Source organism: Amphiura filiformis, chromosome 9 (genome assembly GCF_039555335.1).
Source record: "Amphiura filiformis chromosome 9, Afil_fr2py, whole genome shotgun sequence".
Classification (NCBI taxonomy): domain Eukaryota; kingdom Metazoa; phylum Echinodermata; class Ophiuroidea; order Amphilepidida; family Amphiuridae; genus Amphiura; species Amphiura filiformis.
Window position 1 is genome coordinate 13834490 of NC_092636.1, and position 18330 is coordinate 13852819.

The following is an 18330-nucleotide window of genomic DNA, read 5'->3' on the forward strand; positions in this document are numbered from 1 at the left end:
GTCAGTGCATTTTGCTGTTGTGTCAGTTGGACAACTGCTTGGTTACTGACATGTGTTTAGAGTAGAGTATTGAAGTAATCCTGTGTGCATTTTTTGTTCATTTTTATGGAGAGGATTTTAAGATATGACCTTGTGAAAAATTATAAGTTTCTTTTTGAGGCCAGTTTAGTAGCGTAGGTACGGCGCGACTTCTAACTAAGATCGCGTATTTGGGCTCCGAGATTCTATATTATAGAACTCTATCACGGGACTAAAATGATGAAAGTAAAGTTTTATTAAAGCAATCGCTTGCATTGACTGCGTGAAATACACACTAGTTGACGCAGGGGCAAGCGGTAGCTGAAAAAGAAAGAAAACAAAAATGACAGGAATGACAGAAAAGAAAGACAAGTTTGGAGTTATGTATTGGAGAGTTGGCAGGAAGCTTTGGGAGATACAATGTTGGAGTTAATGTTTAAGGGTGCATGTGCCCATTAATTGACGGTTTCCTGGATAGTCATCAGACTTAATGGATGTGATCACCATCGAGTGCAGAAAATGGTCAAGGTCATGTCCAGGTCAATCGAGTATAGATTGTTAGATTGCCAGCAAACTTGATGGATGTGATCATCATTGAGTACCAAAAATCATCAAGGTCATCAAAAAAATCTATACTCGGATGACTTTGATTATTTTCGGCAAGCGATGATGATCACATCCACCAAGTTTGATGACAATACAACAATCCATATTCAGATGCCCTTGACATGACCTTCTTCATTTACGGCACTTTATGATGATCACATCCACCACCACGTTTGACGACAATACAGGAATCTATACTCAGATGACCTTGACATGACCTTTATACGACCATGACCGTTTTCGGTACTTGATGGTGATCACATCCACCAAGTTTGCTGGCAATCCAACAAGCAATACTCAGATGACCTTGACATGACCATGCGATTCGTATTTTTAATTTTGTTGCTTTTATCTTAAACGTATTCAGATCCCCATCATAAAGATAATTTCATCCGACTGCATTTAGCTGTGCAATATATTTGCAATGAGGCTCTTCCTTGCATCTCTGAGACACTCAAGAATTGGCATAGTAACCAAACCAAGATATTACAACCGTGTCAAACTCCACAGCAGTGTACAAACAAAGGAAAACCCAAACCAGGGAAATCTTGTCCAGCCTGTGTCGCCTGGGGAAATGCGATAGAAAGCGTCTACTACAAACCTGCTGGACAACAAAATGCACAAATCACATGGGGTAACGTCGATCCCACACGTTTTCATCATGATCCGATTGAAGTGGCAAAAGCTTTTGTACTTCGTTTAGTTCCTGGCAAACCCTACAATAGTCTTGGGGATTTCGACGCCGCCAGCTTGCTTATGTTAATGATGAACTTGGCCATATTTCACGGAAATAACACATCGGTTTACGACAGAATTAAAATGGTAAGGTTAACTTGAATAATGTGGACATTATATATATATTGCTGTTAGATTTTTATTGATTTGTATTAGTTGGGAAAATTATATAAAATATAAAATGGTTATATTGTTGCGTAATTTCCACGAAGACAAATATAATTCTATTACCTAAAACATGTCATGCTTAAAATAGTGAAGCTACTGAAGAGACAACATGGCAATAAAATCTATCATTATTTGTGAAGATGCTGGTGTCACAAACACAAATTATTATAAAGAAGAAACTTGAAATGAGTCGAGTCAATTCATAAGAGACCAATACAACACACAATAAGTTGAAGTCGTTAATAATTCAACCATTCATTATATTGCAATCATAGTTTTGTAGATCGTGCAGTTTTCGAGTTAAGGCATAACAGTGTCAACATGAGTTTCTGCCAATTATTTTATTCATTGTGTCAAGAACAGCAAGACCTGTTGAGCTTATGATGTATGTAGATTTCTCAAAAGTAATATTACAATCTACTTCTTACTGATTTCTTTCTTTCACGTGATTTTTTTGTGGTAATACAGGTATCAGCCTTACGGAATTCCTTATCACACATGAATGTAGATGACAATTTGAGTTTGGAAGAGAAAGAGGTGGAAGCATCTTTTAAAGCATTAGATGATCTTGTACAAACCCTCATCACCCTTCATCCAAAACACTTCCAAAATGACATAAGCAAGGAGGTCCTCAAGGTAACTTGTATTATCAGTCATGAAAAGTTTTGATAACAATCAACTTAATCCATTGCATTCTTTAGATTATTTCTAATATTTGTGATTTCTGACCCCTTCGTGCTTGCCCAGGCCTGTCTAACTATTATTATATACTTCATTAATATATTCTAGTTCATTGATTGGTTAAAAGTTGATCACATGACCAAAAATAGTTTTACCATCAGTACTCCTATCCGTAAATAGTACCTCTAAGCCGTAAATAGTATTTTCAATGTCCCGGATGAGCCGTAAATAGTACCTCCAAGCCGTAAATAGTACTTTTGACCATGCCTTCCGCGTGCGAGCATTCGATGCGACGGAACAGTTCGCGCACGCGAAACTGCCATAGCGTGATTTCGCGCTGCTGTAATTGGTTAGCCCGCTTTTAGCCTATTCGATTTTTTTGAAGGGCAAAATATAGGATGTGCTTAAATTGGTCGTGCTGTTCACTCAGGTTAGAAACTGGAGAGTCAAAACGTCAAAAAATGTTCTTTTAACCAATCAATGAACAAAGAACATATTAATGAAGTATATAAAACAAATATATACTGCCTTTATTCGAAGTTCTGGTTAAAACTATGGTCCCTCGTTGAGATCAATTAATACTAATTAATGACGTCATCTCATGCATATCCAAATTACCTACGTCATCTCATGAATATTCAAATTACCCAAGTCATCTCGTGAATATTCAAATTAATGACGTCATCTCATGAATATCCAAATTACCTGCGTCATCTCATGAATATTCAAATAACCTACGTATTAATTTATTTTATTAACATCACATGAATATTACATAAATATTCACTGCATGATGCATTAAAAATAATTTAATTTAATTTAAGCTTATGAATATTCAAATTCAGTATTCTTTAAAATTAAATACACATTAAATTTAATGTAATTCCAAGTATTCAAATTCTAATTGCATATTCATAATATCCAAATAAATCAGTAAAAAAATTGATATTCAATATTTAATATTCAATAAATTTATGAATATTCAAATTATTTGAATATTCATAAAATTAGGATATTGAATTTGCGTAATTGTTCAAATTTGAATATTTAATTCAATAAAGTTGTAAAATTTGAATATTCGTAAAATTTTAATATTTTAAACATTGAATATTCATTATTCATGGAATTTGAATATTCATAAAATTGTAATATTCATAAATATTTGCGTATTTCCCTTTGAATATTCATAAAATCTGTAATATTCATCACAATGACATGACCTCATAAATATAAACAGGTTGGACACAATATTAAATAACAGACTCGAGTCACTATCAAACGTTTTATCCTTTTTCCAATTTAGGCTGGTTGTATTGTACTAATCTTTATTGAGTCTGCACAAAGTTAAGGCTGAATTATTTTCAATATAAAAGATTTCTATTATTAAACACATACTAGAATGATCATTCATTTGCCCTTAAATCAATCACCGTATCAGTGAATAGTCATATTTGACAGTAACGCGCGAGTCGCAATGAGCGAAAAAATGTTGACGTCACTGCCTAAAGAAGCTAATACAATAGCAAAAGTAGCCGTGCTGCTGCTGAAACCATAGATTCAAATTTCAAACATTTCCGACTTGAAATTGACTCCTGTTTGATAATTTGGTTCGGGTAATTTGGTAACGTGATCGTTTCGTGTTGTTATGTCATTTATTTACTTACATGTAGTATTACAATGCTCTAAGTGATGAGCACAACTTAGAGCATTTTATATACTTCATTGATATATTCTTGTTCATTGAATGGTTAAAAGTGGATCACATGACCAAAAAATAGTTCTACCATCAGTACTCCTATCCGTAAATAGTACCTCTAAGCCGTAATTAATACTATTTACGGCTTAGAGGTACTATTTACGGATAGGAGTACTGATGGTAGAACTATTTTTGGTCATGTGATCCACTTTTAACCAATCAATGAACCGTAAATAGTATATAATATTTTCAATGTCCCGGATGAGCCGTAAATAGTACCTTCAAGCCGTAAATAGTACTTTTAACCATGCCTTCCGCGTGCGCGCTTACGATGCGACGGAACAGTTCACGCACGCGAAACTGCCATAGCGTGATTTCGCGCTGCTGTAATTGGTTAGCCCGATTTTAGCCTATTCGATTTAGCAGGGCAAAATATACGTTGTGCTTAAATTGGTCGTGCTGTTCACTCAGGATTGAAGCTGGAGAGTCAAAACGTCAAATAGTTTTCTTTTAACCAATCAATGAACAAAGAACATATTAATGAAGTATATAAAACAAATATATACTGCCTTTATTCGAAGTTCTGGTTAAAACTCTGGTCCCTCGTTGAGATCAATTAATAGGCCTACTATTTTCCTTCGGGGCTGCGCCCTCAGGAAAATAGTACTATTGATCTCACCTCGGGCCCATAGTTTTAACCAGAACCTCTCATGGCAGTATATATTTGTATACTATTTACGGCAGAGGAGAGTGATTTTGATTAGTTAAGACTCGCTGTGGTCAGAGGATGATTTAAGGAAGCCCCATCATGCACTGTAAAAGTGTTATCACTAGAGTTTCAACAGCCACTTTACTTTTCAAATCCCATTGAACTCTGTGCAAAAGATGTTATTTTAGAATTGCCCGTGTGTCATTATTAGTTGGTCGATTTCAGATCTAAAGTGATGTATGCACGAAGGATCATTCACACCTTCTGTACATAACATAAAATGTGAAATCGACCAACCTTTTAAAGGTGTTTTTACTGTAAATATATCTGTCCAAATTCAAATTTAACCATGCACGTGTGTATGCAGTGGGCGGGCAGTGGTGTCATGTTCACTCACACAGCTGTGCTAACCGCAAGACTTGCTGGGAAGTGCTTAAATCATCCTCTGCGCTGTGGTGGAGGTGTGGCAATCCCGGTTTATGGTGGCGATTTATGGTGGAGTCTGCCCTAAATCGCTAACGAAAGAGAGATGGCCACTCCATCCTGTAAAAAATGAAGGTTCGGCTCCTTTGCTCCTTAAACGCAAAGGCGTAAAATTCACAACCTATCACAACCTATTATTAATCTAATTAATTTACACTGATACTTATTTTTCATATGGATTGATGTAAAGATTATGATTTTTTCTTGTTAGATGCACTCGTATACAGACCCTTTTTATATCACTTCCTTCCCAAATACTTTTTCATAATGACATACGGAAGAGGTCATAACGGTAGATCAATAGTACGTCGGTGGTGGAAAGCCCGGCGTTAATGCCCACTGTTTGCTTTTTCTCACTTTTGTTTAGTTTAAATCATATCAAGTTACTGCAGATATGAATACCAAAGCCTCCTTGGTCGAGTTAGAAGATAAAATCCACGGGTTGCATCAAACGATTGGTTTCTTATCGGAAGAGGCACAAGCGATCAAACTAGACACAGACGAAGAAGCAGGTATAAAAAGCAATTTTTATTTATTATAGTAATACTATTTTTTTTACATTACACAAATAATCACATAATTTAAATTACATTAAATTATACCATTTCACGTTATCGAAAGGTTAAATAAATAAATAAATATAAAATAAATATGTAATCAAATGAATAAACAAATAAACAAATAAAAAAGCAAAAACTATGAACAGTTTTAAATTTCAGTCTTATCGGGCGCTTCAAATGTTTGTTTTTCAGTGGATGTTACCGAAGACAATCAGTTTAATGTGGCCGCGTGCCAACAAGAACTACGGCACTTCTACCTTCAAACCCTGTGTAAGATACCTCAATTCCCCGGTGTTAAGCAGAACTGCCTCAAAATGGATGACATCTATACAAATCTGTCTATGCTTATTAATCTTCCCAAGCCTTGTGCACCAATCCAGATACCACTTAAATCTCATCATGAGATCTTCATTCCACGGGACAAAGATAACATCTCACCATCTCGCATACTTATCTTAGGTAATCCAGGATGCGGAAAGTCTATTTTGACGCTGAAGTTAGCCCATGATTGGGCTGTGAAGAATCCTGATTCACCTTTGAAGAATATGGATCTTGTGTTTGCTCTTAACATGCGTTGGATGACTCCCGAAACAACTCTAGAAGAATCTATTTTCCAACAATTGCTTCCAAAAGACACTAAACTGAGTGAAAGGTCTTTACGTGATTATATTGAGCGGAATCAGTCTACCTGTATTGTACTTTTCGACTCATTCGACGAGTATGGATTCAGTGGGAATTTTAGTAAGATAGAGAGCGGAGTTCATGGTATCTTATTAAATGACTGCCTGCGTGAATGTCAAGTTTTGGTGACGTCGCGATTCTGGAAAGCCGCTGATTTTAATGATCTGCAGGACGTTTATATGCAGATGCAAATTAGTGGCTTTTCAGACGAAAATGTCAAAAAATACGTTCTCAAATACTTCAGCCATGACAAAGTTGAAGGTGAAAAACTCCTATCATACTTAATAGATCACAACCTCAATCCAGGAATAGCAAATGTACCTCTTATGACTCTCTTATTCTGTCTCTACTGGAGAAATTCCAGTGGCCAGGATATGCCAAGTAAAATAGGTGACTTGTATAGTGAGATTTTTAGACTTCTACAGAAGCAATATCTCTCAAAGAATATTGCGGAATCTATTGATCTGCCTCGGCTAATAACAGACGCTGGTAACGTAGCTCTGTCTGGTTTGTGGTCTTCGGAAGATAAGCTAGTATTTGGTTTTAAAGAATTTGTGAAAAAATCGTCAGAGAAAACTTTAACTGCTGGGTGCAAGATCGGTCTTATATCTCTGGAGCAACAACACACTATAGGAACTATTACATCACTACGGAATAACGTTGTTGAAAACATGTCAACTGACACTGATAATGGTACCGCCTTCGACCAAATTAAATCTATCACATTCTTTCACAAATCGTGCCAAGAAAAGTGCGCCGGTGAATACCTTGCAAATCTTTATGACACCAATCCATCCGACTTTGTAAGCAAAATGCAATATCTAGACTCAGCAAAAACGTGTATGCGTGTAGAAATGGTATTGCGGTTTGCATGTGGCGTGTCGCGCGATGTAGCCCATCACATTTTACAGGAGTTGGTGCAAATATTTAAATCCGAATTTTCGTCATATCAGCAACGATATTACAAACAAAGTCTTGATCCTGACGATACAAAGCATTTCCAAAAGTTTATTGAACTCTGCTTGCAATGCTACTATGAATGTCCGGGTAGCACGGAGTCTCACCTACTCTTAAATGAGCTGTTCCCAAATGGACAAATTTTGTTCGTCGGTATGTCACCGTACACTTCAAGCGCTATCGGGCAGTATATCTCACGGGCAAAAATAACTAAATCTGTAACAATCATAGCAATACCGTCTCCTGGTGATGGAGGTAGAGTACCTACTGGTGTTATAGACAAAACCTATTCATTGATACAAAATACTCTAAAACATCTACCGAGCCAACAATTGCAACAGCTGTATCAGCATGAAATGAAATACCCACAATTCAGCAATTTTAATAACTTATGCAAGACTGAGGTAACAAACTATTTCAAAGATTGGCAATCTTCACATGGTGTAAATCTTGTTCCTATTTTCACCTCCTTAGCCTACTGTGATGGATTGGAAACCTTGCAATTATCCAATGTAATACTAGGTAGCCAAATGATAACGCTTCAAAGTGTTATTAACAAGGGTGCTCTTATTTCCTTGAGAATCCTGAGATTATTCAACAACAAACTTACTAGTGAACAAGTTTGCAATCTGCTTGAATCAATCCAACATGACCTGCCTAGACTAATGTCGCTTGATATCAGCTTTAACGAAGCACGGCTAACACATCTGGGTGACTGTTTAATCAAATCACAAATACAAAACTTGTTTGTGAACAATATGAAAGCCCCAGCAGAAGACATGTCTGATGTGATCAGCAAACTACCGCAGTTCGGTTCACGTATGACATCATTGTACATGGATGGAAATGAGGTTGACGATGACACTGGGAAAGCATTAGCCAATGCACTGCCATGTGCTGGTCGACTTCAACATTTCAGTATCTCAGTAAACATGATGAGCAGGAATACACACAACCAGGTAATGAAAGCGATGCATCACTTGATACATCTGACACATCTGAGGGTCTGGTCTAGTCCTTACCTGGATGATCTATTCAAGTGCCTATCAGATACCATGGGATACTTACCACAGCTACGGTCCCTCTTGTTATATTCACCTCAAGGTGCAGTCCAGCAATCCAGTCAGTCAATCTTAGCAAGGTTTCTACCCTGGATGTACTCGAATGAGACGCAAGCAACAGGTAACCGTATCCAGCATGTTAAGAGATCAACGTGTCAACAGTTTATTTCCAGACTGGATACCATGGTGAAGATGAGGGAGCTGGTGTTATATGATATCTGTCTTCACAAGGAGGATCTGGTTACTTTGCTTAATATTAGCTACCGACATAACTACACGGGCTTCGGGTAAGTGTTTGTCATAATCTGTATATTGCTTGTGTGTAGACTTGTGTTAATATTATTATCTATGTGGTCACACAATTATTCATGTGACGTGTCATGTCAAAAGCAGACACTTTTGGGTAGGATCGTAAATGGAGAAATAGCCAAAAATCTGCCCGGGTGATTTTTTCACAATTTGGTTTGTTGCGAATTTGTGATGTTATTAATGTTAAAAATATTGTCTGATAGTTTCAGACCGGAATATAACTGGCATCTTGTATTTTTTACAATATTTAAGAAAGTGTATTTTAGACATTTTATGCAGGAAAATTAAAAACAAATCCAGAACATTGTTTCTCCAAACAAAAAACTTGTTGTTTGTTTGTTTGTTTTTATTGATTTTTTGTTTAGTCGTATCATACCGTTACACATTTCAGTTATACTTTTGTTGCTAGTGTCAAATATTTGGAAATAATTGTCATATCTATATACTCATATAATTTGTAAGATCTTAAAATAATTTTTGATTAATGATTTTACGCAAAACAAAATAATATTAGGCCTATGCATTGTGTAAAAAATATTTTTATAATATATTATTAATTGAAAAACCCTTTTTATCATGGTAAAATAAGAAAAACTATACAGCTTGTCTCAAAAAAAATTGTGCAAGTGAAAAGCGCCCTCTCTGGCAATTAGAAAATACCGTTGTGACATAATGCTTACATCAACGTCAAGGGCGTAACCTTAGCTCTCAAAATGCCGTTTGTTCTGTTCAATTTGCTTGTTTTGATCTCGAGATATGTTTAGTTAAAGGCGAAAGGGTCAAATCACAAATGTGCCACCTTTACTAGGGAAGGGGGCTTTACATGTAACAGTGATAGGATCAATTTTATCAAGAGTTCCTTCGTGAAATCAAAAGAATGCATCAATTACACAATACAAACAATTTTGACTGTTTTTACTGTTTTATCATGATGCAGGAATGATGATTCTCCTTTTCTACTTAAAAGAGATTAAAAGATAAATACATATTTCACATTCTGCTGTAAAAGTTAAATACATGTGCATGTCAATGATTTTATCATGGTAAATACTGTTCTATTAGTCACTTAAGACTTAACCATGTTATAGGTTAATGAACGCGTATTACTTGTTGGGAGAGATATTAGACAAAATAATGCACGCGTGCTGATGTTGATGCTTCTAATGCATGCGTCCCGAAAGGGGGAGTGCATTAGACGCATCAACATCAGCTATCATTGATTTACGTGTACAGCTCTCTTCCCTAGTAAAAGTGGCACAATTGTGATTTTACCCTTTCGTTGTTGAATAAACATATCTCGAAATTGGAATAAGCAAGTTGAACAGAACAAACGGCATTTGAGAGCTAAGACGCCCGTGACGTTGATGTAAGCATTATGTCACAACGGTATTTTCTAGTTGCCAAAGAGGGCGCTTTTCACTTGCACAATTTTTTTGAGACAGGCTGTAATATTCATATCATTGACGCTTGCAAACACGAACTTGTGATTCGAATACATTGTTTACATCAACACCTCAAACAATCTGAATTAAAATGAACTAGGAAGTTTAAGGCATGGGGTATGGGCGAACTAGAAGTACAGGTATCTGGAGAGGGGACGCAACGAGTTACCCCAAATCACTGGTCCGCCGAGTGCGAATATCTATTTATTTTGGAAGGTTCGTGTTTGTTTTAAATTTTGGGGCGTTTTTCCAAATTTAATATTTCTGGTGATATTTCAAAAAAGCGACATGCCAAAGACAACTCTTTGGGCCCATAGTTTGTTATAGTTATTGCAGTTCTTCTCCACATACCTACGTTACCATTTGCTTTGGTGATTTACTAATATTATATATTTTGTGACTGCAATTGGCGTTTTCAACGCGTTTTAAGCTTATAATGAAATTAACATGAATATATAGTCACGCTGCTTTTAGAATTCTTACCTGATCGTCGGCTTTTGCAGGCAACAGAATGCAGATTGGCTCACGATAGATGTCGTATTCCTCTATGTGGGTCACTTGATGATAAAAATACTTTGAATTGTATGTAACAACATACAAATTTGCGTCTGGAAACAGGGTCTGGAACTGATTTTGGAACAGCCATAGACTTCAGCGCCGTATCAAATCTCATAAAAAGGCCACGACTGGCGAGTATGTTTTTATGTTTCCCGCACGAAAGCTTGCGTCAACATCTATACTATACTTTTTTTTTTTTTTTTTCCTTTGACCATTCTTTGTTAATGCCCTGCTATGACCTTGATATGTAGACTTGATTGGGTACAGTAAAAGCATCAACTTTAATGAATTGTTTATCCTACAGGGATACAGTCAGCATGGTCATTAGTTTAACATGGTGTGTGAGCATGATGAAAGACCCATTATTGATTAGGGGCGTATATTAAGGGCTGGGGTATGAACGTTTGGACAGTATTTATTGTGGGACATTAGAGCACATCAGACATATCGAATTGCATTCTGAATACGAAGAATGTCATTCTGATATCAAATAATTTTGATTTTTTGAAATTCGCAATTTAATACACATTTTATGGCAAATCATTAAAATTGATATTTTTGATATTTAACAGTACTTGAAGTAAACTTTATAAATCTGATGATTTATACTTAAAGTGTATGTAGGTGGGATAAAAGCCGACGATCAATTGAAAATTTTGACCTTTCGTATTGAAGATATGGATTTTTTTCCCAAAACACCAAAAAAAGATTAGGTCTTTTTGGGAAAAAATCCATATCTTCAATATGAAAGGTCGAAATTTTCAATTGACCGTCGGCTTTTCCTCCCTGCTACATACACTTTAAGAATATATCATTAGATTTATATAATTTACTTCGAGGACTGTTATATATCAAAAATTTGAAAAAATATCAAATTTTTATAATTTGTCATAAAATTTGTATTATATTGTGATTTTCAAAAATGAAAATTATTTGATATCAGAAAGACATGCTTCGTATTCAGAATGCAATTCGATAGGTCTGAGGTGATCTCATGTCCCACAAAAAATACTGTCGAAACGCAATAAACGCTAATTTTAGATCCCTTAAAGGCACAAGTCCTTTGCGTGCATAGCAGAAAATTATAATTTTTTCTAACTAAAATACTAACTGCATTCTGCATTATGTACTTATCTATTTATTTAGACCTATGCCTATTTGTTTATTTATTTACTGATTTATTTATTTATTTATTTGGTAGATAAGTAAAAAATTAGTAATATGCCATGATTCATCGGTTTATTATTGATTGTTGATAACTTACAATTTGATTGATTGGTCGATTGATAATCATTTCACATTATATTCTTATGGAACGTCTATTAAATTTGAATAGCATCGTACATTAGATAAATAAGCCTATCAGTATTGATTTATTCTATTCAGCAATATCAAGGATTACTATCAAACTTCTCACAGCTTCTCAGTTGGCTTAGTAGTAACGCACTGAGTTTTATAAACGGCCTATTTTTTTCAAGGCTGAGAAAAAATGCAATTTCTGAACTGCAAACTTATTTGGCGCGCGATCTGAGCTGGTCCTTTTCTGGTGGCAGTGTCTGTTACAGGCACACTCCCTCTGGAATCCAAACCAGGTTCACGCTCATTAAACTTCCCTTAACTTAAACACTCCGCTTTATTTCGCTCACCTGCAATGTTTTCGCTTGTCGAGTCGACCTTGCGAAAACGTTCCAGGTATGAAAAATAGTGTAGTGTTGAAGTTTAACACTTTAATCATTTTTCCTACCATTACGTACGAATATCGTACGAATATTGTATAATCTGTTATTATTTAATAAAATGACACATTTCCTGATTGCGTTTATTTGTTTTTGTTTTCCGATCAAACAGTTACAGCAGAGACCTGTTTCCAGATGACATAGACGCTTCGCAGTACGGGTTTCTTCGGTTCATATGAAGTGATATTAACATGATCAAACAAGTAAACCAAAAACTTAGAAGGTGTACTTTTCTAAACAACATGAACAATAAAGTGACATTGGCAGATTAACAGATAATTAAAGCATAACTTATATCAACTTTTTGCCGTATATATTTTTGGTATGCAACTCTCTGAGTTCAGCCGCCTGAAGAAGGACAGCACAGCGTCCGAAAATTTGCTATGTCTCTACTGAACTAAATAATTATACAATTAGAAATGTAAAGTCCGAGTGAAATTTCCCAATTTTTCGCCTATATATAATATCTTATTATGTATATATAAGATATAACATGCGTTGACCCTCATATTCTACAATGTAAATTGAAGAACACTTATTAAGCAAGAAATCAACAGTGTTCTGAGGCATGAGCAAAGACAAACGTTTCATACAAATGACTTTCATGGTTATTTATCATCGCCAAAATTCTTTTAGTGGAAAAAGGCACGCGGTGTAGGCCCTAATGGTTCCATTCACAATACTGAAAATTGGTTTCCAAACTACAACGTGTAAGCAAGGATTCTCGAGTACTAATATACTATAGACGAATCCAACGAGCCAAGCCATGGTCAGGATTTGGTCGGCCATCTTTGGTTTCCCGCTAGCACCAACCTGGGGTTTTGAGCGCCCGATTGTGCAAATAAAAGCCGCCTAACACCTAGAGAAGATGCAAAGACGAGGAGGGTTAATAGAATAATATACAATAGAGATAATCCTGTCGCATCTATTCATACATAGTCCTTTTGTTCATCCATTTGTACATCTATGAATAGATGCGACGGGATTACCTGCGGAATTATCTCTATTGTATTATTCTATTAACCCTCCTCGACCTTCTGTAGGTGTAAGGCGGCTTTTATTTGCACAACTGTTGGAACTGTATTGTGTTGTTAAATCATTCTTTTGTCAACCTGTGTTTTCGCGGAAGGTGTAAAACGGGTGATGGAATGCAGTTTAAAATTTCCGCCAAGGCCGAATCATTTCACATTTTGGATGCATTGTAGCTGACGGGGACCCAACTAAAGGCTGCTAGTCAGGTGTAGGAATGCGTGTATTTGGATTCGTCCATTTGGATTCGTCTATTTGGATAAAAGCCACCTAACACCTAGAGAAGATGCAAAGACGAGGAGGGTTAATAGAATAATATACAATAGAGATAATCCTGTCGCATCTATTCATACATAGTCCTTTTGTTCATCCATTTGTACATCTATGAATAGATGCGACGGGATTACCTGCGGAATTATCTCTATTGTATTATTCTATTAACCCTCCTCGACCTTCTGTAGGTGTAAGGCGGCTTTTATTTGCACAACTGTTGGAACTGTATTGTGTTGTTAAATCATTCTTTTGTCAACCTGTGTTTTCGCGGAAGGTGTAAAACGGGTGATGGAATGGAGTTTAAAATTTCCGCCAAGGCCGAATCATTTCACATTTTGGATGCATTGTAGCTGACGGGGACCCAACTAAAGGCTGCTAGTCAGGTGTAGGAATGCGTGTATTTGGATTCGTGTATTTGGATTCGTCTATTTGGATTCGTTTGGATTTGGACACGCATCCCTACACCTGACTAGCAGCCTTTAGTTGGGTCCCCGCCGGGTACAATGCATCCAAAATGTGAAATGATTCGGCCTTGGTGGAAATTTTAAACTGCATTCCATCACCCGTTTTACACCTTCCGCGAAAACACAGGTAGACAAAAGAATGATTTAAGTTTACAACACAATACAGTTCCAACAGTTGTGCAAATAAAAGCCGCCTTATAGATAAGGTCGAGGAGAGTTAAAGGTGAACCTCATTGAAAATAAAGTTATATATCAATGGAAAGCTTATGATGCCAGGAAGCAGAAAAGAATATTTTTTTTTGCCTAACGCACCAGGATAGACATAATCTCCATGCAAAGATTGGATATTGGCACACCCCCCCTAAAATACAAAACGAAATCGTTCAAATTGGGCGCTTTCGATGATGACGTCAGCACGGGGACACACAGTTACTTCCGGGTTTGATTATAAACACAATGTCCATGCATTACTGTGGCATGCATCGGGCCAATGCACGAACTCAGTCATTGTGAACTTACTTTACATGAAAAATATCTTCAATAAAATAAGAATAACATGAAGGAAACATCATGATCAAATCAAGAATGAAGTTCCTGAATAAAGTGTGTGGATTAAAAATGGGACAAGTGCTGGCCGGGGTGATTTGGGATAGGCCAAGCCATCCACGATATGCAGGGAATATTACAGTAAAGCACGAAGAGTGAAGATTCGCCGAAGAACCGGAATGAAAACAGATTGCAAAAAATAACTGCTAGTGCTACCAGTTCAGATCGTCATACCAAGTTGAGATGAACTTATCACAATGAGAAAATGAAGGAATAGAATAAGGTACATGTACGGGATTTTTTAATTATTTCTTAACTTTACAACCGGTCATGTATGATAGGCGAACTCGTAGATACATACGGGGCGGGGTGAACTCAGTACAGTGACTGACTATGACTGAGTCTCAGTCGCCGAGTGTTCCACATCCGCGACTGTACGTACTGTACTTGCAGACAAAATTACCGATTTGATATTCACATTCTGATATTTCCAACTAATATTGCTACTTCATCAGCAAAATTCATTCCTGTAAATATTCCAAATATAAGGGATTGATTGATCAAATCTGCTGAAACACGGCGCAAACTTGTGCTACTGGAGAGACGAAGCGAGTCGCTGTGTTTGCCCACCTTGATCGGCGCGGCTGCCTGTAATTTCTTCAGCATAAAAGCAGTAATTTACGCATCGTGTTCGGTAATCCATAAAACATGAATGTTTCACTTTTTCAGTACACTGATTGTAGTATCATTAAAAGAATCGTGACACAAGTGACAATATTTTAATTTTATTCAGATTTCAGAATTCCATCAAATAACGGTCTACTAAGCCTAAATTGTATTTATTTTATAATAAAGTATCTGTTTCTTTCAATCGTGATTGTGTGGAAAGAATGTACCGGGAGAATGTATTACCGCAATGCGCTAAATATGAAAACCTTTATGGGCTGGATTTGATGAAATCGGCGGGTTTTTTTTATTAATTTTTTAATTACTACAAGACGATATTTTTAAAAATCAGATATTTTAAAATGAATCAAGAATAGGGAATGTCACAAACAAGTTATTTAATTTGTTATTCGATCATGTTTATTCAGTCCATGACATGAACGGCATACGGTAGCAGCAATCATTTGCGCATGGAATTGATCCCAGCGCGAAATTCAAACTCGATTACCCAGTTATACCCAGCCAGTTATGACTGATTTTGTCAAAAATTTACGGAACATTTTCGTGTTGACAATAATTCTATTATTTCTTAATATATAGAAGACCCATTCCATGTCAACTCCAGGGATGTGCACCGCAGCACCTCTTCAATTGTTTTCTTTTCTGTGTGGTGGTAGATATTGATGAGAAAGTAAATCCTGAAAATTTGAAAATTCATACTCCATTTCGTTTTCCCGTGGCATCAATTTGAAATTTAGGGGGGTCAGCGTAAAAAATGTGTCGCAACGCGAAAGACAACGTTTGGAGGTCCATAAATGTATAAAGACCCTTTACAACTTTGAAAATATGTATCCTGGGGTATGGCTTATTTGCCTACCCATAGAGTTGTAAAATTCAAATCTTACGCATCAGAGAATGCAAACAAACTGATAACGAGACCCTTATCTTTAGAAATGTTGTCCAAGGACATATCTTCAACATACCTGAACTTGATGGTCGATCAAAATGTCTGACATTGGTTTTCAGGGGGGTCAAATGTACAAATAGTTTTGCATGGGTAATATCTCAGCTAAAAGTATTCTAATAGGCTCAATATTGGATAAGAGTAATATCCTACCAAAGGGGTCTGACTGGCAAAAAAATGGACAGTAAAATTATTTTTACTTTTGGAGATCTGACCCCCAAAGTTGGTCCTGTTGGACGAAGTTGGACATTTCTGAGGGCCCTATATCTTTTAAAGTAAAGGAGTTAAAGTTTTCTGATGCCAGATTTGAATTCTACACAAATAAGTTTCCCAGGATACATACTTTTACAAAGTTGTAAAGGGTTCAAACTTTATACATTTATGGACCTCCAACGTTGTCTTCGCGTTGCGACACATTTTTTACGCTGAACCCCCTAAATTTCAAATTGATGCCTCTGGTAAACGATATGGAGTATGAAGCTCAAATTTTCGGATTTTACTTTCTCATCAATATCTACCACCACACAGAAAAAAAAAAAATTGAAGAGGTGCTGCGGTGCACATCCCTGAGTTGATATGGAATGGGTCAGAAGGAATCAGCAACTTGAAGATTCTTCTCATTTCAAGCTTTATTGTGAAAATCAGACTTGCCGGGCAGCTTGCAAAGTACAGGAAGCAAGTCTTGTTTACATGTTTCCGAGTAGGATCACGTGACTGCGAACCCTGAGCTTACGTCACGAGCATTCTCAAGGTCAAAGACAATTGATTTGGGTGCTTTTTGGGCGCATAAAAAAAAAAAAAAATTCATTCATTTTTTTATTTTTTCAGCTTTATTGGCCATCAAAAAAATCGGAAAAAATTATTTTTAATATCCTGATATCATAAGCTTTCCATTGATATATAACTTTATTTTCAATGAGGTTCACCTTTAATAGAATAATACAATAGAGATAATTCCGCAGGTAATCCCGTCGCATGTATTCATACCGTCGTTTTATCTTTTCAGTTTCTGTTTCCGTAACCGTATCCGTTTTTGTAAGTCATTGTTATTCTGAAGTGGTAGTCTCCCAGGTATGACCAATCTTTTATTCTAGCCTTTTGTTAGTTACTGAAAATTTGAATCTCGTGAATTTCAGTTTTCGTTTTGGTAAGTTATATTGATTTTTTACATAAAATCTTGAGATGTGCGGGTGGGTGCTAATCTAGACAAAAGAAGAGTCTAAATTTTACGGTCCTAAATTCACGGGAAATTGTACGGCTTCAATTGACTTGTGTTTGGTGTATATGCACTTACGCCTAGACGTAAGTGGCTCCTAAAAATAGTCTTGCATTGAAATATATACTAACCATATTGCCAAGTTATAAGCAAAAGTCTTTCATATTGGCGATGAAACGAGCGTCTAAAATAGTCAAATATCTCCCAATGAGGCGCGTACAAGTGGTGATTTGGTAATCATGTTTTATATTGAAATGCAATACAAAAGAATTGCACTGGAGCAAAGATAATGTATTCTATTCATTCGTACCAATGGTAAGCTAATTGGCTGGGTCTATATGTAAGGCTCGGGTTTATTTTAAATGTTATTTTTGCAGCGCTTATTTTCAGTCATTTAAGTGCTTTGGGGTTCGACAGGCTCATAAGCGGACCTTTTGTGATTTTAGGGCTTATTTGCAACGTTTTTACAGAAATAAGTGGACTTTGTCATTCGGATTGGCATGCATTTTGTCAAATTAATGTAGATCAATTTACCAACTTTTCTCTCCCGGTTTTATTGACATAAGCAATCATCTCTATTGAAATAAGCTGATTGGTACTTCAGAGTTAACAATAGAGAGCTTGCGGAATGAAGTTACTTTAACTTTAACTTTAACGTCTAGGGGATTATAGAGGATTATGTATTCAAAACCACTCTGCCATTAAAGCCGCTTGAAGTTAAAGTTAACGCGAGAATCTATAGTGTGCCGTAAATTATGATGAAAATACGTCA

At 36.3% G+C, this 18330-nt stretch overlaps 1 protein-coding gene across 1 annotated transcript; it reads left to right on the forward strand.

Moving 5' to 3' along the window:
* Positions 1-361: 361 nt before the first annotated feature.
* On the forward strand, positions 362-14094 carry LOC140159986 (uncharacterized). The gene is made up of 6 exons (XM_072183253.1): positions 362-440; positions 992-1446; positions 1996-2163; positions 5464-5608; positions 5849-8642; positions 12513-14094. The coding sequence occupies exons 1-6, from the start codon at positions 362-364 to the stop codon at positions 12577-12579; spliced, it is 3708 nt and encodes a 1235-aa protein (XP_072039354.1). The 3' UTR covers positions 12580-14094.
* Positions 14095-18330: the final 4236 nt, after the last annotated feature.